At 42.1% G+C, this 24,413-nt stretch overlaps 2 protein-coding genes across 5 annotated transcripts; one reads left to right on the top strand and one right to left on the bottom strand.

Annotated features, from left to right (window-relative positions):
• Nucleotides 1–1,308: 1,308 nt before the first annotated feature.
• Nucleotides 1,309–12,954, top strand: ncbp2 (nuclear cap binding protein subunit 2). Of its 2 annotated transcripts, none has more exons than XM_060941522.1 (4): nucleotides 1,309–1,503; nucleotides 4,097–4,278; nucleotides 11,684–11,822; nucleotides 12,672–12,954. In XM_060941522.1, exons 1-4 carry the CDS (start codon nucleotides 1,429–1,431, stop codon nucleotides 12,768–12,770), a joined length of 495 nt encoding a protein of 164 aa, XP_060797505.1. In that variant the 5' UTR covers nucleotides 1,309–1,428; the 3' UTR covers nucleotides 12,771–12,954. The 2 variants fall into 2 exon arrangements, with proteins under 2 accessions (XP_060797505.1, XP_060797506.1); XM_060941523.1 differs by lacking the exon at nucleotides 1,309–1,503 and adding an exon at nucleotides 1,516–3,996.
• On the bottom strand, nucleotides 11,496–24,344 carry senp5 (SUMO specific peptidase 5). 3 transcript variants are annotated; one of them, XM_060941519.1, is made up of 10 exons: nucleotides 24,080–24,344; nucleotides 22,450–23,339; nucleotides 22,259–22,364; nucleotides 22,034–22,181; nucleotides 21,897–21,944; nucleotides 21,704–21,781; nucleotides 18,640–18,777; nucleotides 18,201–18,284; nucleotides 15,323–15,373; nucleotides 11,496–14,356 (listed from the first exon to the last, which is right to left on the bottom strand). In XM_060941519.1, the coding sequence occupies exons 2-10, from the start codon at nucleotides 23,228–23,230 to the stop codon at nucleotides 14,231–14,233; spliced, it is 1,560 nt and encodes a 519-aa protein (XP_060797502.1). In that variant the 5' UTR covers nucleotides 23,231–23,339; nucleotides 24,080–24,344; the 3' UTR covers nucleotides 11,496–14,230. The 3 variants fall into 3 exon arrangements, with proteins under 3 accessions (XP_060797502.1, XP_060797503.1, XP_060797504.1); XM_060941520.1 differs by having other exon boundaries at nucleotides 22,450–23,334; XM_060941521.1 differs by lacking the exon at nucleotides 24,080–24,344 and adding an exon at nucleotides 23,465–23,813.
• Between the last annotated feature and the right edge of the window lie 69 nt (nucleotides 24,345–24,413).

The following is a 24,413-nucleotide window of genomic DNA, read 5'->3' as shown; positions in this document are numbered from 1 at the left end:
ATCTCATCTGTAGAAGTTTGCTTTCTCACACCAATAATATTTAATGAATCCAAAATATGTTTGAAATAAACCAGCGTATTCAAAATAAAAATCCGTTGAGGAGGAGGAGGAGGAGCCTGACAATTTCACTGCCGGTTCAAAAAAGGGAAGAAGCGGCCATTTCCGTCGGCTTCATGATCGCGTGTGTGTTTTAATAAAACTTAATTTCTCGTTTATAAATCTGAAAATCCGTCTTATCTGTATGCGTCTGCTTTCTCACACCAGAACTATTGAACTCATCTAAAATGTGCTTAAAATAAACCAGTGTAGCTTGTTTGTTCAAAATAAAAGTCCATCTGGATCCGTTGAGGATGCGCCTGACAAATTCACTTCCGGTTCAAAAAAGGGATGAAGCGGCCATTTCCGTCGGCTTCATGATCGCGTGTGTTTTAATAAAGCTTAATTTCTTGTTTATAAATCTGAAAATCCGTCTTATCTGTATGCGTCTGCTTTCTCACACCAGAACTATTTAACTAATCTAAAATGTGTTTAAAATAAACCACTGTAGCTTGTTTGTTCAAAATAAAAGTCCATGTTGGATCCATTGAGGATGCGCCTGACAATTTCACTTCCGGTTCAAAAAAAAGGGAAGAAGTGGCCATTTCCGTCAGCTTCATGGTCGTTTCTTAAATTATTATTTTTATTTTATTTCTTAATTAATTAAACAAAGGAAAATATACAAACTCTCAGGGAGGATATGGATTAAAATTAAAGATTAAGGAATACATGTAAGAGAAAAAAAGGTGCATGTAAATTACATTTTAAATTAGGCAATTAAATGAACATATAACGGAGCAGAGACACAAAAGGAAAAGGATACATTACAATAACAAATAACGAGCAATGTCTATACTTATTTTCCTTGCAATTTTATAGTCTATTTTTTGAGAGACAAGAAAAACATCTTAAAGTCATTAATAAATCCAGGGAAGGAGGGCTTACAGTTTCTCCATTTTGCACAGTGAGTATGATATTTACCCCTTTAATAAAATTATGTTAATAACGTCCGAAACAGAAGAAGGCAAATTATCCATGTAGAAAATATGATATAATTCAAAGGATGGAACATCATTAATTTCGGCTTCATGATCGTGTGTGTTTTAATAAAACTTAATTTCTCGTTTATAAATCTGAAAATCCGTCTTATCTATATACGTCTGCTGTCTCACACCAGAACTATTTAACTAATCTAAAATATGTTTGAAATAAACCAGTGTAGCTTGTTTGTTCAAAATAAAAGTCCATCTGGCTCCATTGAGGATGCGCCTGACAACTTCACTTCCGGTTCAAAAGGGACGGAGAAGTGGCTGTTTTTTAATCTGCTTTATGATTTCTGTTAGCTAGCTGGTTTGTGTGTGTTTGGATTGTGTCAGTTTGCTCTCGCTCAGCATGTCTTATAAATTAAACGCCCTTTTTAGCGACTCGTACACTGATGTAAGTCAATACAGAGACCAGCATTTTAAGGTAAGAAGCGGTTTGTCTCTGGATGAAATGAAGCATCGTTAGTGTAGAGCTGCAGCTTGCTTGCGTCGTGGCTAATGTTATACGCAGTATTTGTTGTAAATAAACGTAAAGTGATCATATGGCGCAGTCTCAGTCTTCTGTATTGTGTTTCTACGCAATGGTGTGATTTACTCTCGCTAAAGCTGAAAACTAAAATAACTTTCAGAGTGTAAGGTTAAAAGTACATAAACCGTTTGCTAACTCCGTTTTTTGAGAGTTTGGTTTCAAATTCAAAATTGATACGAGTTTTTACTTGGTACTTTATTTACTTATGCTAACTGCCGTTTAATTTATCAAAAATAAAGAAGTGGAAGATTCTGGCATTTGAGCAACATTTATATTCAGAAGAAAACGTTGAGTTTTGGTCAGGGAGCGATACCGCGTAATATCGCGATATTTCAGGTCGAGGTTAGGTAGCGATACCGAACGTTATCGCGATATTTCAGGTCGTGGTTAAGTAGCGATACCGAACGTTATCGCGATATTTGAGGTCGAGGTTAGGTAGCGATACCGAACGTTATCGCGATATTTCAGGTCGTGGTTAGGTAGCCATACCGAATGTTATCGCGATATTTCAGGTCGAGGTTAGGTAGCCATACCGTACGTTATCGCGGTATTTCAGGTCGTGGTTAGGTAGCGATACCGAACGTTATCGCGATATTTCAGGTCGAGGTTAGGTAGCGATACCGAACGTTATCGCGATATTTGAGGTCGAGGTTAGGTAGCGATACCGAACGTTATCGCGATATTTGAGGTCGAGGTTAGGTAGCGATACCGAACGTTATCGCGATATTTCAGGTCGAGGTTAGGTAGCGATACCGAACGTTATCGCGATATTTCAGGTCGAGGTTAGTTAGCGATACCGAACGTTATCGCGATATTTCAGGTCGAGGTTAGGTAGCGATACCGAACGTTATCGCGATATTTCAGGTCGAGGTTAGGTAGCGATACCGAACGTTATCGCGATATTTCAGGTCGAGGTTAGGTAGCGATACCGAACGTTATCGCGATATTTCAGGTCGAGGTTAGGTAGCGATACCGAACGTTATCGCGTTATTTGAGGTCGAGGTTAGGTAGCGATACCGAACGTTATCGCGGTATTTCAGGTCGAGGTTAGGTAGCGATACCGAACGTTATCGCGGTATTTCAGGTCGAGGTTAGGTAGCGATACCGAACGTTATCGCGGTATTTGAGGTCGAGGTTAGGTAGCGATACCGAACGTTATCGCGGTATTTGAGGTCGAGGTTAGGTAGCGATACCGAACGTTATCGCGGTATTTGAGGTCGAGGTTAGGTAGCGATACCGAACGTTATCGCGGTATTTGAGGTCGAGGTTAGGTAGCGATACCGAACGTTATTGCGGTATTTGAGGTCGAGGTTAGGTAGCGATACCGAACGTTATCGCGGTATTTGAGGTCGAGGTTAGGTAGCGATACCGAACGTTATCGTGGTATTTCAGGTCGAGGTTAGGTAGCGATACCGAACGTTATCGCGATATTTCAGGTCGAGGTTAGGTAGCGATACCGAACGTTATCGCGGTATTTCAGGTCGAGGTTAGGTAGCGATACCGAACGTTATCGCGGTATTTCAGGTCGAGGTTAGGTAGCGATACCGAACGTTATCGCGGTATTTCAGGTCGAGGTTAGGTAGCGATACCGAACGTTATCGCGGTATTTCAGGTCGTGGTTAGGTAGCGATACCGAGCGTTATCGCGGTATTTGAGGTCGAGGTTAGGTAGCGATAACGAACGTTATCGCGGTATTTCAGGTCGAGGTTAGGTAGCCATACCGAACGTTATCGCGATATTTGAGGTCGAGGTTAGGTAGCGATACCGAACGTTATCGCGGTATTTCAGGTCGAGGTTAGGTAGCCATACCGAACGTTATCGCGATATTTCAGGTCGAGGTTAGGTAGCGATACCGAACGTTATCGCGATATTTCAGTACTGGGATTTAAAGCGCCCAACACTAACTCAGTACAAACTCTTTTCAGGAAAAAGAGCTAATGCAGATTTCAAACATCGACAGAGGTTGTCAAATGACGTCATATACTAATTCATTAAATGTCATGATAATTTTAGATATCAAAATAATCTGACACGAAGAAGAGTGATTTTAATGAGAGATCTTATTGTAACTGTTACAGAAAGGAAAAAGTCTTTGCTCATGGCACCACAAACTATTTACATACTCCGCTAATGGCTGTTGAAAAAGTAGCAGAGGTGTTTTTTAACTGATTCGCTAAATCTAGAGTAACAAGTTGGAAACAGTGCTGTAACTAGATGACTTGTAACACTGAGATTTTGTGCAGTTTTTAATTCACTCACTCATTCAGTTTGTACTTTTACACCAGTGTTTTGACACATGGTGAGTTCTGTAGTTAAGTACAGTAGTAGAATATTTTCAGCATTCTGTGGTCGTCACCTGTTCACATGCCCCTCGGATATTGCTTTGAGGTTTGTGAACCTGATTTATCTGTAAACCAGTAAAACTATTTACCCCTAAATAATGAAGCGCTCTAACTTTTTTTTTTTGACGTTTCTTCCTTCCTTCCAGGGTAATCGTCATGAGCAAGAAAAGCTGTTGAAACAAAGCTGTACACTTTATGTTGGGAACCTTTCTTTCTACACAACAGAGGAACAGGTGTATGAACTGTTCTCCAAAAGCGGCGACGTGAAAAGAATAATCATCGGCCTCGATAAGGTCAAGAAGACTGCGTGTGGGTTTTGTTTTGTAGAGTATCCTTTCTGCATTGGGAGAGCAAATGGTTTGACGAGATAAATGAAACCGTTTTACAAAGAACGGCTCTTTAAAGACTATAGGTTGATCTTTATCTAAGCTGCTAGAAATGAACGGGCTACACTTGTGGTCAGAAGTTTACATACAGTGGCATGAATGTCATGGCAATATTTGGGCTTTCAGTAATTTCTTTGAACTGTTCTTTTTCTGTGGCGGAATGTACACCGTACATCTTAAGTTTTAATTTTCTTTAGGTTTTCTGAAATCAATACAGGGTCAAAATTATACATACAGCACATCTAATACTTGGATAAAATGTCTCTTCAGAAGATTAACCTTGACCAAGCATTTTTGTTCACCATGAACAAGCTTCTGGCAGAATTCTGGTTGGCTATTTTACGACTCTTCATGGTAGAGTTCAATTAAATTGTATGTTTTTCTTTATTTTTTCCCCTTGGCGTGGACTCAACTTATAAGTACGGTCCGTATATCTTCAATAGGGTTGAAGTCAGGACTTGTTTTAAGCTTAATGTTAGCCTGCTTTATCCTCCACAACCAGCTCTGATGTGTGTTTGGGTGCATTGTCCTGTTATAACTCCCGAATCAAGTTTCTGATGATATATGCTGAAGAATTGAGGTTGTCCTTCATTATTCCATCCACTTTGTGCAGTGAACCAGTTCCACTGGCAGCAAAACAGCCCCAGAGCATGATGATCCTACCACCACCACCAGCTGGTACAGTGTCCCTCTGTACATGGTGGTCATTGTGACCAAACAACTCAATCTTTGTCTCATCTGACCATACAGCTTTCCTCCAGAAGGCTTTTTCTTTGTCCGTGTGGTCAGCTTCAAATTTTAGTTAAGCTTGAAGGTGTCAATTTTGGAGCAGGGGGTTATTTCTTGGATAGCAGCTTCTTGGTCCATGGTGATCTGAATTGCAGACAGTGATCCATCAGCTTCCAGTTCATGGCAGAGCTGTGCCATGGTGGTTCCCAGGTTGTTCCTGACCATCCAAACCAATTTCCTTTCAGCTGAGGGTGACGGTTTGGGTTTTCTTGAAGCAGAGTGGCTTGGCAAAGTGACTACACCTCACAATAACTTGGATACAATTGTTTGAACTGATCTTGGAATTTGCAGTTGTTTAGAAATGGCTCCAAGAGACATTCTGGAGTTGTGTACATTTTGTGATCCTCTTTCTCAGATCTGCACTGAGCCCCTTGGACTTTCCCATTGTATTGTGTGTTACTGAATCCAATGAGTGCTGTAAATAAACCCTTTTAATGAAGGCACAGAAGCTACCAGCTGTAGTCAATCATGGTCAATAACAGGAAGAGACATTTTGGAAGTTTCAGCACCTCCTGAATTAATAATCTGAGTGCATGTAAATTTGACCTTGTATGTATAATTTTGACCCTGTGTTGACTTCAGAAAACCCAAAGAAAATTTAAAACTTGTGCATAGGGCTGTGCGCTATATCGAATATACTCGATATATCGCCAAAAATTGTGTGTGCGATACATAAAATTATATCCTAACTATAGAGTATTTTATGGTCATCTTCCGACTTGTTTGTTGCATTTGTTTAAAACCTTTTCCAGTGGTTTTCTCCCTGTCCCTCAGGCAGTAACGTGAGAGGCTGCCTAAGGGTAAAGAAAACAATAACGTCACGCACTCGCCAACCAATCCTGGGCGACATCTCGGTGCTGAAAGGAACTTCCGGGAAGATTTTCTAGTTTCGGTTGTGTTGCCAGATTGGGTGGTTTTAAGTGCATTTTGGCATGTTAACATATTTTGGGCTGGAAAACGTCAGCAGTATCTGGCAACACTGCTGGCGGGAAGATTTCCTAGTTCCGTTTTACAGCGCTGACTCAGTTCGTGCAATCGCTGGTGTTGCGTAGGCTACCGTGTAAGCTCTGTCAATTTCAGCGACGAATTAAAAAGGAAGTGGACGAATTGGTTCCTAAAAGAACTAGTAAGGGGTCAGTCATCCGGCATTTTTTGGATATCGTGAGGAGGACGTGGAACAGCAAATGCCAATTTGTAAAGTGTGCAAAAAAACCTGTCATCACAAAAGGCAGCAGCACTACAACTACCGGTATGTTCCATCACCTGAAAACTCACCCGGTACAGTATGCAGAGTCTCATAGGTGGGGTTTACATTAGCCCGTATCAGCGGATCATCAGATTAACGTTTTTAAAACGATTAGTGTGCACACAGCAACGCCAATACACGGATACGCTCGGCTCCGCAGGCATCCTGCACTCCAAATCACTCCGCCCTGAACAGCGAGTGCCCTCTGGAGGGTGCGCACTCCGACCCTGCGCAGCTCACAGAGCGCGCGAGTGAAGCACACGAGCAGTGATTCGGGACTGAGCCGCTGTGTGTGAGATCTCGGTGCATATCGGGCATACGCGTCACTTACCACTTGCAAGTGGAAGGATGGCAAGCCTAAACACAATCATAACTACACAATGGGCAGTATTTGCATCAGTATTTGCAGTATTTTCATACTTTTATACTCTTTAATGAAAGGTGATACAAGGCGGAAGTCCGCGCCGTTTTTCAGCAGTCGCATCACATGACCAACGCCAGCGAATCAGGAAGGTGGATGTCACAGTGACGTTGTCCAATGACGACGCCAGCTAGAGCTCAGCACAGCGTATCCGCGTATTCTCAGTGTTTACACAGCACCGGACCAGACACGATCTGGATTGAATACGTGGACCCTGGCGGATTCCCGTTTCCCGGCGTTTTAATGTAACGGACAGTGCATCCGCGAAGAAAACGAGACAGATACGGTCTAATGTAAACTTGGCCTTAAACTCCGAACTACTTGCCCATGAGCTAAACAAATGACCATAGCGGCCTCGTTCTCCAAAGCCCCCCATATGAGAAAACGAGTCAGAGATGGAGAGCTATAACGGATGCAGTCACTAACTTCATTGCCGAAGACATGATTCCAATTAGTATAGTGGAAAAACCAGGCTTCCAAAAATTACTAAACACACTCGATCCCAAACACGAGTTGCCTGGTCGCAGGCATTTTACAGAGAAGGCAATACCGGAATTATACACATCTGAGAGGCAGAGCCGGAAAACATTCAGTTCAAAAGTGTGCAAAGAGAAAAATTGTTTTGCAGATCTCTCTCTTCTCTCCCTCAATCTCTCTCTCTATTGTGAATGTTCCAGTGGTTCTCAGTAGTCAGGTTAATAGCTTGGAGATCTATTTTTTTTAAATAATTTAATGAATGAGTACTTTTCTTATTTAGGCTAAATGTCTTTTTCAGTGTTGAGCTTGCACTTTATTGGTTTGAACTCTGAGCAGCTCTGTATTGTATTGCCCCTTTGTTGCAATTTTCAAGATTGTTTTTGCAGTTTGTGCCACATCTTTGTTGAATAAAAAGTCTTATTTCAATTCAATTGTGATTAATCACTAACATGAAAATTTAAAATGTGTTGTTGAAAACCACCTGTAAAGTTAACCAAGAATGTTATTTAATCTGCAGGGATTGTAGTGAAAACAGTAAAGAGTAAAAGTTAGATTTCATGGGGTCCTTTAGAGAAGATTTAAATATCGAGATGTATCTCATGAAATGGAGAAAATGTATCGGGATATTCATTTTTTTCCCATATCGCACAGCCCTACTTGTGCACCAAATTTTTTTTTTTTTTTTTTTTTTTTTTTTAAGATGTATGCTGTACAATCATTCTGCCACAGGAAAGTTTAAAGAAATTACTGAAGGCCCAAATATTGCCATGACATTCATGTCACTGTATGTAAACTTCTGATCACAACTGTACATTCATATTCTACACTCTGACACCTCATGATGTAATGCATTGCTCAGCTCAGGTGTTTGTCAAGCTATTGGTTTTATACATTGCATCTAATAGCACAACCAAGCCAGGGCTTAATAAAGGGGCAGGCTTTTGATTCTCTTTAAGGAAGATCAAATTAATGGCTCAGAAATGGTCAAAGACGGCAAGAAGAGAGAGGCCATGCAGTGAAAGTGTGAGTCATTAACAGTGATTCTGTGCAAGGTTTTACTTGAATCAGACGTGTTTTCTACCACTTGTTAGCCTGGCAAGCCAGACTTATGCCGCTTTTCCATTACCAACGCGGCTGAGTTGGGCTGAGCCGTGCGGTGCTGAGTTGGGCTGAGCCGTGCTGAGTGGGGCTGTTGGAGTTGCATTTCGATTACAACCGCGCTGAACCGTGCTGGCTGGACACATTGGGTGGAGTTAACGAAAGTGGGTGGACGTCACGTGATGTCGTTAGGCGGCGCAAACAGTGACATCAGTGATCTTTTAAGCGGTAGTCTCACGACCCGGATAGTAAACAATAAACATGGAGTCGTTAGTGTTGCTGGTCTTGGTGCTGTGGCTTGTTGTCACCGACAACGCCAACAGATACTGGCAAGAGCGTATAGATGAGGCGAGGCGCATAAGGCTTCAGAAATTCTCGTAATTCTTCTTCCGGGTTTACGGTGTTTACAGATCCCAGCGTGCTCGCGGGGCGTGTGTGGGCATGTGAGGACACTCCTCCTTACCAATCAGTGCACAGGGGAGTGTCTCCTCAAGCCCCTAGCCCCGCTCGGCTCGGTTTGGCTCGCTTCAGCCCCACTCCAAAACCATGCGAGTTTTGGGTGCTAAGCAGGGCTGAAGCGAGCGGAGTCGTGCTGCTCTAAGGTAGTCGAAACGCGTGCCGTGTCGGGCTGAAGCGAGCTGAAAAAGGGTAGTGGAAAAGGGCCATAAATGTGAATATTTAGTCTGGCCTCGCTCGTAGACATTTCCAAAGGGTGTGGGAGGAACAAACCGCTGTCTTTCAAACTGTCTCTGTGCGTATAGGCCAACGCTCTGACCAATCAGCGCAACAGTGACTGTGACGTAGTCAGAGCGACAGAAAGCAGTGGGGGAGGCCTTGAAATAAATTTTTCAAAATGCGTATTAATTAATAAACAGGTTCTAGATATTAAGAAGTTTGGAGATAATGACCACAAGTTTGGAGTCTGTACCACATACTTAACATACACCTTTTTTTTCAAGTGTTTTTCAAGGGTTTGCTTAAACTGTTTGAGAGTTTTTTTTATTTAGTGGTGTTTGGTGAAATAATTTCCCTTAAATTTAAAATAACGGGAAAATAACAATCAAAAAGTAATGCTTCAAAGCTGTTTATTAATTCTTCGTACTGCATCAAACTAGCCCCATCCTTTTGGCTACGAGCGGAGCCAGCTGGTAGATCAGACTTTTGCCATAGCCGGTCGGCAAAACAGCGAAAACGTCCTTCTTGAAAAGGAATGAGCGGAGAGCCTCTTCCTGCTCATGTTTCAACGAAAACTCCAAGTCTAATTCTTCTAAAACTGATTCCAAAGCGGAGTCAAACGCGCGCTGTTCACTAGCCCGTAGCCATCTTTCCTGCTGTGCTTTCTCCAGCATCGCGCAGCTTTAGGGGTGTTCACACGGCAACTTTTACTCCGGTGTAGCACCGGGGCTGCCCCGGTAGAGCGTTCACACGGTACAAAGTTATAGCGGTGTAGCCCCTGAAAGCTGCTTAAACCGGTGCAAATCTAACCCTGCTCGGGAGGTGGTTTAAGAAATTTACTCCGGAGTAAATGCTAGTTTGCGGGGCAGCACCGATATAAAATGGGCCGTCTGAACGCTACAGGGGTAGACTCGCTACGCGTGAGGAGAGTTGATTACATACGGGCATTGCATAATTTTGCATCCTGGTATTTTGCGCTTCCAAAATAGCGAATATCAACAACAACAGAACTGCGTGTCTTCCAGTGTTGCCAGATTGGCAGTTTTAAGTGCATTTTGGTGGATTTGAACATATTTTGGGATGGAAAAAGTCAGCAATATCTGGCAACACTGGTGTCTTCATCCACATTGTTTTCCCGGCGCTTGGTGATGCCATGACAACCGGGAAAAGGAAGTACATTTTCACGCATGCGCATATTTCATTTCCGCATTATTACTATCGGAAATGATAGTAATAATGATAGGAAATGATAATAATAAAAGGAAATGATATCAAAACTTTATTACTATCAAAGGAACTATCGCAGGAACTATCGCAGAAACTGCCGTGTGACCGCAAGTGGGGCTGCACCGGTGCTAACACGCTTCTCTCTAGTAACAGGGTTGTGACGTGTGAACGCTCCACAAAATTTACACCGGTGTAAGATATATCGCAACAAAATACATCGGTGCAGCATCAATGCAAATATGTGCTGTGTGAACAGGGCTCATGTCATCACTCCTGCAAAAGCCCGCCCAAAGAATCCAAACAAAACCCTTGCGTTGTGATTGGCGGGCACGATTTGATGCCCGGGGTGTTTTGTTGATATGGTGCAAGGCTAGACCCACTCGTAGGCAAAAATATTTTTGGCCGCTAGGCGGGTGGGTCTAGTTTACTAGGCTAACCACTTGTACTAAGAGTAGACAAATACTTAAGTGATTCCATGAAATCGAGTCGTACACAAGCTGCTAGCCGAGATGAAAATCATAAAACGCGAGACGCTTTTCATCTCGGCAAAACATCTTGAAACTCCAACAGCGATAGAAATACAACATTTTGCCCAGAATTCAACTTTGCAGTCAGAACCTTTAAATTCTGAGCTAAATATAGTCCATAACCCCCAAGCTGTACTGCAGCCATGATTAATGGATTGAATGCACTTGTGGTCAGAAGTTTATATACAGGGACATGAATGTCATGGCAATATTTGGGCTTTCACTAATTTCTTTGAACTGTTCTTTTTCTGTGGCGGAATGTACACCGTACATCTTAAGTTTTAATTTTCTTTAGGTTTTCTGAAATCAATACAGGGTCAAATGTACATACAGCACATCTAATACTTGGGTAAAATGTCTCTTCAGAAGATTCACCTTGACCAAGCATTTTTGTTCACCATGAACAAGCTTCTGGCAGAATTCTGGTTGGATATTTTACGACTCTTCATGGTAGAGTTCAATTAAATTGTATTTATTTCTTTATTCAGGTATTCAATCCATTAATCATGGCTGCAGTACAGCTTGGGGGTTATGGACTATATTTAGCTCAGAATTTAAAGGTTCTGACTGCAAAGTTGAATTCTGGGCAAAATGTATTTCTATCGCTGTTTGGAGTTTCAAGATGTTTTGCTGAGATGAAAAGCATCTCGCGTTTTATGATTTCTCCTCGGCTAGCAGCTCGCGTACGACTCGATTTCATGAAATCACTTAAGTATTTGTCTACTCTTGGTACACTGCTTCATATGTTCATGTGGTGGTGTGTTTTCTACACCTTGGCTGGCCAAAATGCATTTAGTTACAACTTCACACCTGGGTAGAACTTGTATATTTTTAATTTTTTAAAAAATGCTAAAGTTGAATTGCATTATCCTTAACGCACCTGTCAGGTATTACACACGAGCCGACGCTGAGCACGCGATGAGATTTATTAATGGAACCAGACTGGACGATAGAATCATTAGAACAGACTGGGACGCTGGTTTTAAAGAGGGGCGGCAGTACGGTCGGGGCAAATCAGGTGGTCAGGTAAGGATATGATGACTCCACACTCACTGCCCACTTTATTGGGAACACCTCAAACTCCCTGTTCATGCACTCATTTAAATTAGCCAATCATGTCCCAGCACTGCAGTGCAAAAACGCATGAAGATGCAGATCAAGAGCTTCAGTGGGCACAGGCTCACCCAAAACTGGACAGCTGAAGGTTACATCACATTAGTGGCATTTAGCAGATGCTCTTATCCAGAACGATGTACCCAGAACAGCCTGGGGAGCAGGTACCTCGCTCAAGGGCACTTCAGCCATTCCTGCTGGTCCAGGGACTTGAACCGGTGATCTTTCGGTCCCAAAGCTGCTTCTCTAACCATTAGACAATGGCTTTCCTGGGTGTTTTAAAAAAAAAAACGCAAGCGCAGAGACTTGTCCTGTGCCTTTTGTATCCTCATTCCTTTTCTTAGCTGATGGGACTGGAACCCAATGTGGTCTTCACTGTCGTAGCCCATCTGCCTCAACATTCCAAGTTTTGTGTGTTCTGAGATACTTCATCACTGCTGTAAAAATTTAAATTACTGTAGACTTCCTGTCAGCTCAAATTAATATGGCTATTCTCCTTTTACCCCTCTCAACAAGAGGCTTCAGAACCACCAGTCATAGGATTTGTTTTCGGCGCCATCCTGTGTAAGACTAGACTCTTTTTACTGTCTGAAGTCTTACATTTGAAGTGAAAATTAACTGAAGCTCTTGACTGTGTATTAAGTGTCCCTAATAACGTGGACAGTGAGCATATACCTTCTTATTTTTGACATTAATACAAATTGTCACTTGCAAGTCTTGTTTTTGGCAGTGCTTTCAGTTTGGTGTTTCTTGTCTCTGCAGGTACGAGATGAATATAGACAGGATTACGACCCTGCACGAGGTGGATACGGCAAGTTAGCTCAGCTCCAAAGGGGCCCAGACGGACAACAAAAATTTTAGTCATTAGTAATTAACAGGGACATTTGGAAATTAAGCGGAGGAAAAATAGTTTTTTTTTAAAACGTATATACACAAACGACATTCAGAGGTTGCACAGAAGAAATGACCATCCCTGCAAACTGACTGTGGTATATGGGGCTTGCCTTTTTTTTTTTTTTCTAATAAACAAGGTCTTTTCCTTTTCCTTTATTGTCTGTGTATAATTTGAGGAAAGTGCTCAATCTTGGTGTCAAACCTTTTGGTCACTAATGTATGAAATTAAGGACCGGAATAATCCTGCACTTATTTCAATTAAGTGTTAAGACGCATAGAATGTTAACAATAATGCTTTTATATGGTTGTTTAAATAATGACAAATAGTAGTCAAACAGAAGGAAACAGAAGCATTTCACTGAGGTCAAATTTTGTAGTTACACTTCAAGTAACTAAAATTACAGTATCCCAACAAATTGATGTCTAACCGTATTAACTCAAATTTTGGTCATTCTGGTTGTCAAACGGATGAGAACTGTGCTGGAAATACATCTGTACCATACTGTGCCAACTCTGTACACAGTAAAGCTTTTTTTTTTTTTTTTAACGGTCAGGCCATCATTTAAAGTAGTTCTTGTCACTGTGTATACACCATCCTTCATGAATACAAGCTTTCCTGTCTGGTTGAAGTACATGCATGGTTTTAACTTGCGTAGTAGTCAAACCACAATTAAACTTGTCCCACATGGGTAAATAATTCTTTCGTAACCATGTTTACCATGAATATAAAACACCTTCTGGAAGTCGAAACAGAACTTATAGATACATGATATGGGAACTGTCAGATGACCAAAAAAAAAAAAAAAGCACGTTAAAGAAAGTGTCTAGAGTGCTTCTAACAGAGTATGAAAGATTTAAAAAAAAAAAAAAAAGGCCCATTTAGAGAGCATGGTCAGTCCGAGTTGTTTTCTTTAAAGATGTCAAGTTCTATGGGGAAGTTACAAAAAAAAAGGTTTGTTCATTTTAACTGTACATTCATTTAAAAGCTTGCCTTTTGTTCAAATTCTGCTTGCACAGCATCAAGAATATAAAATGCAGGTAATTCAAGTTACATGCTGTGTCTCTCTCACACTGCATGTTTGTGGAAAAGGAACCTGATAGAACCACATAGTTTGGGATATGGGTAAAAGATTTAACAAGCTGCAAAGGCATAGGACAAAAATGTACAAAAAAGAAGACTCCTTTGTTTTCTGATGTTGCCACACGTGATAAAGTAGCCTTTCGATAGCCAACCCTGTCAGTGGACGATGTAGAACTGACCGTGCTCAGAAGGCTGACGTTTTGGCATCTCGAGTCAGTTTCTTGTCCAGAACAACGAATTCTCTCCAGACTTACGACCGTGAGGTGCAGGTCCTCTTCCACTGAGACACCCCCCCAAAAAAAAAAAAAAAATCCACTGACCAGCACATGAGTGAACAACATTAAACTTAGACCTGTTTTTGTAAGTCAGTGAGCTTGCAGTCACAGAGTTCCTTATATATTCTTTTGCGTACTTTAGGCATGTCCTCTTGTGTGAACTGCAATGGTTCTTTAAAGGCCAGGCACTTGCAGTACTGCAGAAGAAAAAAGAAAAGTACGTACGTAAAAGTTCAAAAACAATGTGTTTGCAGAAAGGGACTAATATGGATACGAGGGTAAAACAGGGGTCCCAAGGTTACATCAGCAGAGAGAGAGAGGGGGGACAAAAGGACATTTACTACAAAAATGTTAGTGTACACTGAAAGATGTGCACGTAGGAAGGCAACGGTGAGGCAAAAGTTAAACGTGGCAGCTACTTTACTTAATTATAAGCAAATCCTCCCTTCTTTTAACAACCAAAATGACTGCAGTCCTGCTTTGATGGTTTCTAACGGTTCACAGGAACCAGGCTTATGAATTCACACAACAAACTTCACCTAGATAACGCTGGCGACAAAGGCAGAAACGCGTCATCTTCCATATCGTCATAGCAAGGGTGGATGGATGTCGAAGGAAATTTAGGGCTGCTATTGTTAAATGCCATGATTTAACCAGTCAAAAGTTTGTACACCCCTACCCATTCATAGGTTTTTCTATATTCTGACACTTTTCTTCATTGTAGAACAATACTGAAGACAAACTATAACATATGCAATTATGTGGCTTAAAAAAAAGTGTTAAACATTTCAGATTCTTCAAAATAGCCAGCGTTTACCTTGACGCTTTACACACTCTTGGTATTATCTTAACCAGCTTCATGAGGTAGTCACCTGGAATGCTTTTCAATTAGCAGGTGCCTCGTCAAAAGTTAATTAGTGCACTTGTTTCTTGCCTTCTTAATGTGTTTGAGATCAAATAGTAAATAATAAAAATACAGTAAATAGCCCTGTTCAACAACTATAGCAATCCATATTCTATCAAGAAGCGCTCAACTAAGTAAAAAGAGAAACGACATTCATCATTACTTTAAGTCATAAAGTTTCTTTTAATTAATAAAAATAAAGAAAAATCATTGAATTAGAAGGTGTCTCCAAACTTGTAACTGGTACTGTACATCTTACCTCAAGAACAAAAACGCCACAGTCATTATCATTCTTCTGTTGTGGAATACCCTGAGAGGAAAAAAATGAAGGAGAAAACACACACAAAATGAAAAATGATCGTGCTATCCCATTAGTAACAAGCACAGCATAGCAACTCACTATCACATTCAGGCATGAAGGTTTATATGATTGACCAATTCAACTAAGGACGTAAACCAAAAACCGGGCTCCAAATTTTCCGACAAACCCCAAATTGACGTGAACTGAAAACCGGGCTCCAAATTTTCAGACAAACCCCAAACTGACATGAACCGAAAACCAGGCTCCAAATTTTCCGACAAACCCCAAATTGACATTCAACTAAGGACGTAAACCGAAAACCGGGCTCCAAATTTTCAGACAAACCCCAAACTGACGTGACCTGAAAACCGGGCACAAAATTTTCCGACAAACCCCAAATTGACATTCAACTGAGGACATAAACCAAAAACCGGGCTCCAAATTTTCTGACAAACCCCAAATTGACGTGAACTGAAAACCAGGCTCCAAATTTTCCGACAAACCCCAAATTGACATTCAACTAAGGACGTAAACCGAAAACTGGGCTCGAAATTTTCCGACAAACCCCAAACTGACATTCAACTAAGGACGTAAACCGAAAACCGGGTTCCAAATTTTCAGACAAACCCCAAACTGACGTGACCTGAAAACTGGGCTCGAAATTTTCCGACAAACCCCAAATTGACATTCAACTAAGGACGTAAACTGAAAACCGGGCTCCAAATTTTCAGACAAATCCCAAACTGACGTGACCCGAAAACCAGGCTCCAAATTTTCAGACAAACCCCAAACTGACGTGAACCGAAAACCGGGCTCCAAATTTTCCGACAAACCCCAAACTGATATGACCCGAAAACCAGGCTCCAAATTTTCAGACAAACCCCAAACTGACGTGACCAGAAAACTGGGCTCGAAATTTTCCGACAAACCCCAAACTGACATTCAACTAAGGACGTAAACTGAAAACCGGGTTCCAAATTTTCAGACAAACCCCAAACTGACGTGACCTGAAAACTGGGCTCGAAATTTTCCAACAAACCCCAAATTGACATTCAACTAAGGACGTAAACTGAAAACCGGGCTCCAAATTTTCCGACAAATCCCAAACTGACGTGACCCGAAAACCAGGCTCCAAATTTTCAGACAAACCCCAAACTGACGTGAACCGAAAACTGGGCTCCAAATTTTCCGACAAACCCCAAACTGACGTGACCAGAAAACTGGGCTCGAAATTTTCCGACAAACCCCAAATTGACATTCAACTAAGGACGTAAAATGAAAACCGGGCTCCAAATTTTCAGACAAACCCCAAACTGACGTAACCTGAAAACTGGGCTCGAAATTTTCCGACAAACCCCAAATTGACATTCAACTAAGGACGTAAACTGAAAACCGGGCTCCAAATTTTCTGACAAACCCCAAACTGATGTGACCCGAAAACCAGGCTCCAAATTTTCAGACAAACCTCAAACTGACGTGAACCGAAAACCGGGCTCCAAATTTTCAGACAAACTCCAAACTGACGTGAACCGAAAACTGGGCTCCAAATTTTCAGACAAACCCCAAACTGACGTGAACCGAAAACTGGGCTCCAAATTTTCCGACAAACCCCAAACTGACGTGACCAGAAAACTGGGCTTGAAATTTTCAGACAAACCCCAAATTGACATTCAACTAAGGACGTAAAATGAAAACCGGGCTCCAAATTTTCAGACAAACCCCAAACTGACGTAACCTGAAAACTGGGCTCGAAATTTTCCGACAAACCCCAAATTGACATTCAACTAAGGACGTAAACTGAAAACCGGGCTCCAAATTTTCTGACAAACCCCAAACTGATGTGACCCGAAAACCAGGCTCCAAATTTTCAGACAAACCTCAAACTGACGTGAACCGAAAACCGGGCTCCAAATTTTCAGACAAACTCCAAACTGACGTGAACCGAAAACTGGGTTCCAAATTTTCAGACAAACTCCAAACTGACGTGAACCGAAAACCGGGCTCCAAATTTTCAGACAAACCCCAAATTGACGGGAACCAAAAACCGGGCTCCAAATTTTCCGACAAACCCCAAATTGACAAATTCAACTAGGGACGTGAACTGAAAACGGGCTCCAAATTTCCCCACCGAGTTTATCCAAGTCAGCATGTTTTTCTACAAAACCTCTGCATCTACGTTGCTGGAACCTTGCAACAAGAAGCAGTCATGGCAGGGAAGAAGTAGTGGTGCAAAGTGTGGCTTCATTTCACAAAGAAAAAGATGACCGTGCTATTTGGAATGTGTAAAAAGATCCTTTCAAGGAAGAGTAATATGTTGAAACATCTTCTGAAGCAGCATGGGATAAAATTAATTATCAGTCAGTTTTATAGCCTTTTAATTATGGAGCACTGTAATTCATTTTAACGTCCATATGTTATTAAGCCGACATTCTACACCGTGTTCAGACTCAGATGATAAACCAGCTGCGCAGATGCGGAAAACCTGATGAGGGATCAACAGAGTCGGAACGATAAGCAGAATCGATAATGGCATCAGTATCCATAAAATCTTAGCAATTTCCTTCCCTCAATTCAGTTTGACATTGTGTGCTCAATACTATAACTGATGCTTCCTTGACTGCTGGATTCTAATCCTTCAGCTCAAACAGAAATCAATCAGATCTTTCATCTTTCAGGATGCATCAATTGCTTTTTTTTTTTTTTGCTCAGGGAAATCTAGGAGAGAGGATCCATGAGTGCAAACGAGCGGAGAATCAAAATCAACCCTGTTAAAAATCTGATATCAAGAACCACTCATGCAAAATTCAAGAAATGAGATCCTCCCAGTGACACTGACCTTGCTGACGGTCATCTTCCAGCCTTTTTGGAGAGCAGCGTGCTTCTTTTCTTTTGCCTCTGCTATGATGTATTTCAAAATGTTCTGTTGAAGGGGATGCATTTACATTCAGTCAAATTAATACAGTTCCAATGTCAGCACCTTTAATAAACTAATCCTGACTGCAATAAAAAAAATAAAAAAAAATTATGTATATATCAGTTTTACATGAATGAACTTGTTCTACTATGTTATACAGTTTCTATAGTAACAGCTAATTCAGGATACTTGCATGGCAGACGCTCCACATAATCCAAGTCCAATAATAAATGCATTTAAAAATAGCAGTTCTGCCACTGGTCAGTGAGTTTAACACCATGGAAAGTTTTTCAGGTTTCTTGGTAAAACAAGCAGCTTGATTTTCTCGTAACGGACCAGCCCGTCATATTTTATTCCTTACTTCAACAGCAAACTTGAACAATATTCCTTGGGAATCATAGAAGTTTATGTTTTGCTTGGGGACGTCCACGGTAATCAGGGACCAGTGGATCTCCAAGTGGAGGGGAATCAGCAGCAATCTTTTTGAAAACACATCCACCTATGAACCACCAAAGAAAGACCAGATCACCAACAGAGGAAAGAGAAAAGGAATTCTTCATTTGCACGTGACATCATAGCTAATTATACAAGAGGCTTTGAACCAGAAGTGGGCCATGTTGGAGGATATACACAAATTCAGACGGCGCATATTTCCTAAGATATGCTCAAGAGGTTGTTACGCTCAAAAGTTCCTTTTTTTTTCCTTCGCTATGCCACTCTGTGCTGTAATTGGATGCGGGCACAACTCTATTCGAGACAAGCGGACTTATAAGTTCTTTAAAATTCCAGCAATTATAAATAATCAAGGGGCGGCACGGTGGTGTAGTGGTTAGCGCTGTCGCCTCACAGCAAGAAGGTCCGGGTTCGAGCCCCGTGGCCGGCGAGGGCCTTTCTGTGCGGAGTTTGCATGTTCTCCCCGTGTCCGCGTGGGTTTCCTCCGGGTGCTCCGGTTTCCCCCACAGTCCAAAGACATGCAGGTTAGGTTAACTGGTGACTCTAAATTGAGCGTAGGTGTGAATGTGAGTGTGAATGGTTGTCTGTGTCTATGTGTCAGCCCTGTGATGACCTGGCGACTTGTCCAGGGTGTACCCCGCCTTTCGCCCGTAGTCAGCTGGGATAGGCTCCAGCTTGCCTGCGACCCTGTAGAACAGGATAAAGCGGCTAGAGATAATGAGATGAGATAAATAATCAAGGAGAAAAAAAAACAAACAAACAAACACAAGAGCGTTGTCCACGGGGCGTAGACATCAATTGCTGTCCAACATAAACCGGGCTGATCTAAGTGATGAGAAAGCAAAAACCACACGAGTCTGCAGTGAACATTTTATCAATGGTAAGTGCTACGAACTAGTTCTTAATGAAAGATCGCAATATATAAGAAATACTGGATCGTTTAATAGCCTGGTCATGCAGAAATTCGCCGCTGTCAAACATGACAAAGCCGTGATCATCGAGTGCATGAGCCGACAATCAAAGACTTCTACGATCATTACATTTTAAAAAGAGCTGTATATAGTTTTTGATGACGCTGCTTTTATTTTGCTTTTTCTTTCCATTCGGGAAACCAGCTGATCTCGACAATTTTACAGATCCAGACTGGGCTCCAATACAAAATATGGGCCACAAAAAAAAAAAAAGGTACGAAAGCAGGAGCTTGAAATGCTTGGCTTACAGAGCCCAGAAAAAAAACCCCGCAAGATTATTGAAGCATCTTCCCAAACGATCAGAGTCAATTAAACAAGATTCATGTCAATCCACTACCTCAAATACTGCAGCCTCCTCGCCTGGTGAGTGCTCTTTTAGAAAGAAGAAACCTTGATTCGTCACATGCACACTTCAAGCACAGTGAAATTCATCCTCTGCATTTAACCCATCTGAAGCAGTGAACACACACACACACACACTCAGAGCAGAGCGCAGCCACACCAGAGCGCCCAGGGAGCAGTCAGGGGTCAGGTACCTTGCTCAAGGCCGCCTCACGTCAACCTAACTGCATGTCTTTTATAACTAAATATACATTATATAGTGTGTTAGATACCTCTCTTTTGAAGCAGTCAAAATAACTGGTTTTAAAATAGATTTGAGAAATGACTCCAAGCTTCTAGATGTACCTCTCTTGGAAGGGCCATCCAGTGAGTTCAAATAAGTCGAAACACCATTTACGGACGCTATATTGTCCGATTGCACATCCTCCAACATGGCGGCGGTCAATGACGCAAGCAGTTTAGGTTACGTGGTTGCAAGCGAAGAATATTCATGACGATTATAAAACGGTTGCCAGGTCCACACGTGTTGATTTTCTGTCTGCGAGCCGAGTCGCCTTTTTGACGAGAGGAGAACAGCAAGTCAAACCTTCTAGTCCATCTTTCTCAAGGTTTGATGTTTTGCATATTGAGATGCTTTTCTGCTCACCACAGCTGTAGTGTGTTTGAGTTACTACTGCGTTCCTGTCAGCTCAAATCACTCTAAATCCCAAGAGATCAGCGTGCTGCAGTTCAAGTCACTGAGATCAAGTTTTCCTCCACTGTGATGGTTGATTTCTGAACGCACGACCTGTACGTGCACTGCTGCCACTTGATTAGTATGAATGAACAGGTGCATAATCGAGTGGCTTGCGAGTGCATCTGGCAACATCAGTCATAATACCCGGGTTTAACAGAACAGGATTTGAGAGGACCAGATTCTAAAGGATTAGTTTGCTGTGTCCCTTTATACGGCTCTACACCACTAGTGGATGTCGTGCCACTACCGATTCTTGTTGTTTGTTGCTGTCTTTTGGGAGGAATCGTCCTTATATGGCTCTATCCTTATTCTATTACATTCTGTATTTTATATCTTTCTCTACTCTTTTTTTTTTTTAAACTTAACCTACATTTAGGGCGGCACGGTGGTGTAGTGGTTAGCACTGTCGCCTCACAGCAAGAAGGTCCTGGGTTCGAGCCCCGTGGCCGGCGAGGGCCTTTCTGTGTGGAGTTTGCATGTTCTCCCCGTGTCCGCGTGGGTTTCCTCCGGGTGCTCCGGTTTCCCCCACAGTCCAAAGACATGCAGGTTAGGTTAACTGGTGACTCTAAATTGACCGTAGGTGTGAATGTGAGTGTGAATGGTTGTCTGTGTCTATGTGTCAGCCCTGTGATGACCTGGCGACTTGTCCAGGGTGTACCCCGCCTTTCGCCCATAGTCAGCTGGGATAGGCTCCAGCTTGCCTGCGACCCTGTAGAACAGGATAAAGCGGCTAGAGATAATGAGATGAGACCTACATTTATCTATATTTTATTCCGTACTTGAGCTGCTGCAACACTTGAATTCTCCCTCATGGGGATCAATAAAGTAATATCTTATCTTAGTTTGTCACGCAGACCTGGCAACCCTGATCACAATGTACTTTTGTTTAAATTCAAAGGAAACTTTGTGTGCTGCTCATTCACCTTTTTCGTCCACCGCTTCACTCCTTCATAGCCTTTTGCTACAAGCTGTTTGTAAAAGAAGCTGTTGAAGAAATGGACCTACAAAAAAAAATAAATAAAAATCATCTTCATTAAACACTAAAACAAATCAGTCTCAGGAGATTGAATGATGTAATACAAAAAGCTTCCAACTCTCTCAGTGCGTTCATTATACCTTATGGTTTGTTGCATCCATGATCAATTCACCATACATGTTTATGACCTGTTTTAAAAAAAAAAAGCAAGCTATATGTATTACCATCATTCAGTTTCTTATGCATAAAGGTATAACGCTACATTTCGATGTCCTACCTGATCATTGACCCAGTTTTGGTCTTCAAGTGTTGAAAGGTCTTCGAGTGCCAGGATGTGCTTGTTGTAGGTCACTTTGAAGAAATGCATCGACGCGCAGGCCAAGCCGGCCTTATACTTCACCACTTCTTTGTTTATCATTTTCCTTCTGTATGAGCATGTATACAACGTAGTGAGAAAATCAAACACTTAAAAACTTCGCTCTGTGTATAAAGATCAAATTACCTGTCATTAAAGTCAGCGTTCAAGTGTTTGTTCAGGTAATCGAGAATGTCCTCCTCGCTCAGTGGAATGAAGCTCCCATACTTCCCATAGAAAAGCTCGAGGTATTCTGGGGAGTCGGAAAAAGATGATGTCGTTAACATAAACGGACACAAGGCCACGCCTCGAGAGCTGCAGGATAAACAAAGCCATACCATGAAGGAGTTCTACAATGTCTTCCTGCTGGATTTCAGCCGAAGGTGGCCGAAAGATATTCGCTCGCTCTTCTTCTGCATCGATGTGAGGCCGTTTGCAGTAACGGTGGTCCCTTAAAGCCTTTGTGTTCAGAAAAACCGCGTACACAGCATGGTCAATTTCCATGGCATCAGTGTCTGTGAGCTGATCTGACGTCGTGATGCCGCTGTCTGCAGCAGGACCTACGAATTTATCCGTACAGTCAACGTGTGAGGTTGGAATGCCATGCATGCAGTCTAGAGGTGGTGTAGGATCACAGTGTGCATCCAAACTGGCTAGAGTTGTACTGTGCGTGACAGAACTGGGCTCTTGTGAGTCACTGAGAGGCGTGCAATCAGCATCGTTGCTTTCGCTGTTAGTTTCTGGACTGGCCGCAGTGCCGTTGTGCAGAGCCGAAGGAATAATCCGTTCCCCGCTCAGTGTTGGGTCTGCTTCAGGAAGAGTTACTTGTTGCATTTCGCACACAGTCATGGTGTCCGTGGTGTCTGGTGTTGATGCTAGGTCCACAAATGCAGAATTTAAATGGTTTTCGGTCGTCACCTCCACTTCATTCGCCACCTCTTTCTTCCTGCGGCCGCGTTTCTTCGTGACCGGCCCATGACCCAGCGTGTGAGGTTTGGTGTTCGGTCCACAGCAGTCGCATAACTTGGGCACGCGTTTCCTCCGTGCGCGGCCATTCTCCGACATCTCGGCTGGTGCCGGCTTTACCTGGTCGGAGCTTTTATGAACTTGGACTCTCATGTCCAGCCTTGCCCATTCCTCCGAGGCTGCCCTGCTGGCTTTTGCCTGCCTGCTTTAGCAGCTCTTCACCATCAGGCTCCTCCAACGCGGATTTGAAGTTGGAACTGCACTGCAAAGAAAACAAAAGCACTCTGATCGATATAATTCTGTGCTTCTCGCAGTCGGGTTCAGACATCCCCAAGCTTTGTTGTCCTTCGAGACAGTGCTGGCTATCACAAGCCATTATTAACTCACCTGCTTAACTCATACTAAAACCTGACAAAGGAAGAAATGCACTAGTTGATCACATGGTCAAGCCTTAATGACCACTGAGCAGGCATACGTTTCTTACAAAACGGATTTAAAATGATAAATTTCGCTTCTTTATCAATCAAAGTGTTAAGAGTTCAATAAGAAATGTCATTTGACTGTTGCTTTTTTTTCCCCCTCCACTATCTATTTACTGCTAATGCACTCATCAACTTGTGAGAAAACTTTTCTCATTTCCAAGTATGGCACAGCTAGCATGAATAGCAACATGCTCCTCGACGGTACTGGTTCCTTACAGCATTAAAAGATAACGTGTAAAAAAAATAAAATAAAATAATAATAATAATAATAATAAAATACTTGACACTGTGCACCGAGCAGCACTTGAACACAACTCAACGCTTGTATGACTGAAGTGAACTCATCACAGGCTTCCATATTAGTGCATAAATGTTGACAGTTTAGCTAGCTAAGCAACTAGCATAGAGTTTTCTCTTTTCTTTTTTTATTATTCGCCCCACTTGCCATTTGGCTGACAAATCAGTATTAAATCACTCAGCTGATACCAAACAGAAGAAAACCATTAATTCAAAAACACACCTTGTTTGCAGGTTAGCCTCGCTGCTCAAGTGTCTAAACGGAGGACACGGTTGCTAACGTTACCGAGTTTTCAAGCCTAACTGCAACATAAGTATCCAAGCATGAACCAATTTTTATTTTTACATTTCTGCGTGCATCTCTGAACAAACGCGTCGATATAAAATACTGCTAAAACAACTCGCGCCTGTAGTATTCAAATCGTTACATTTGTGTGTTTATAACGGGATTTTCCGTCGCGGTAGTAAACCGACTTTGTCGCAGGATGATGGCGTCACGCAGTTTAATCAAAACGCTAGAAATGTCTCCCTCTAGTGGTCAGGACGCTCCTATTCCC

The sequence above is a fragment of the Neoarius graeffei genome, chromosome 15 (assembly GCF_027579695.1).
Source record: "Neoarius graeffei isolate fNeoGra1 chromosome 15, fNeoGra1.pri, whole genome shotgun sequence".
Taxonomy (NCBI): Eukaryota; Metazoa; Chordata; class Actinopteri; order Siluriformes; family Ariidae; genus Neoarius; species Neoarius graeffei.
Note: the sequence above shows the minus strand (reverse complement) of the source record. Positions and strands in the feature narration are given on the sequence as shown.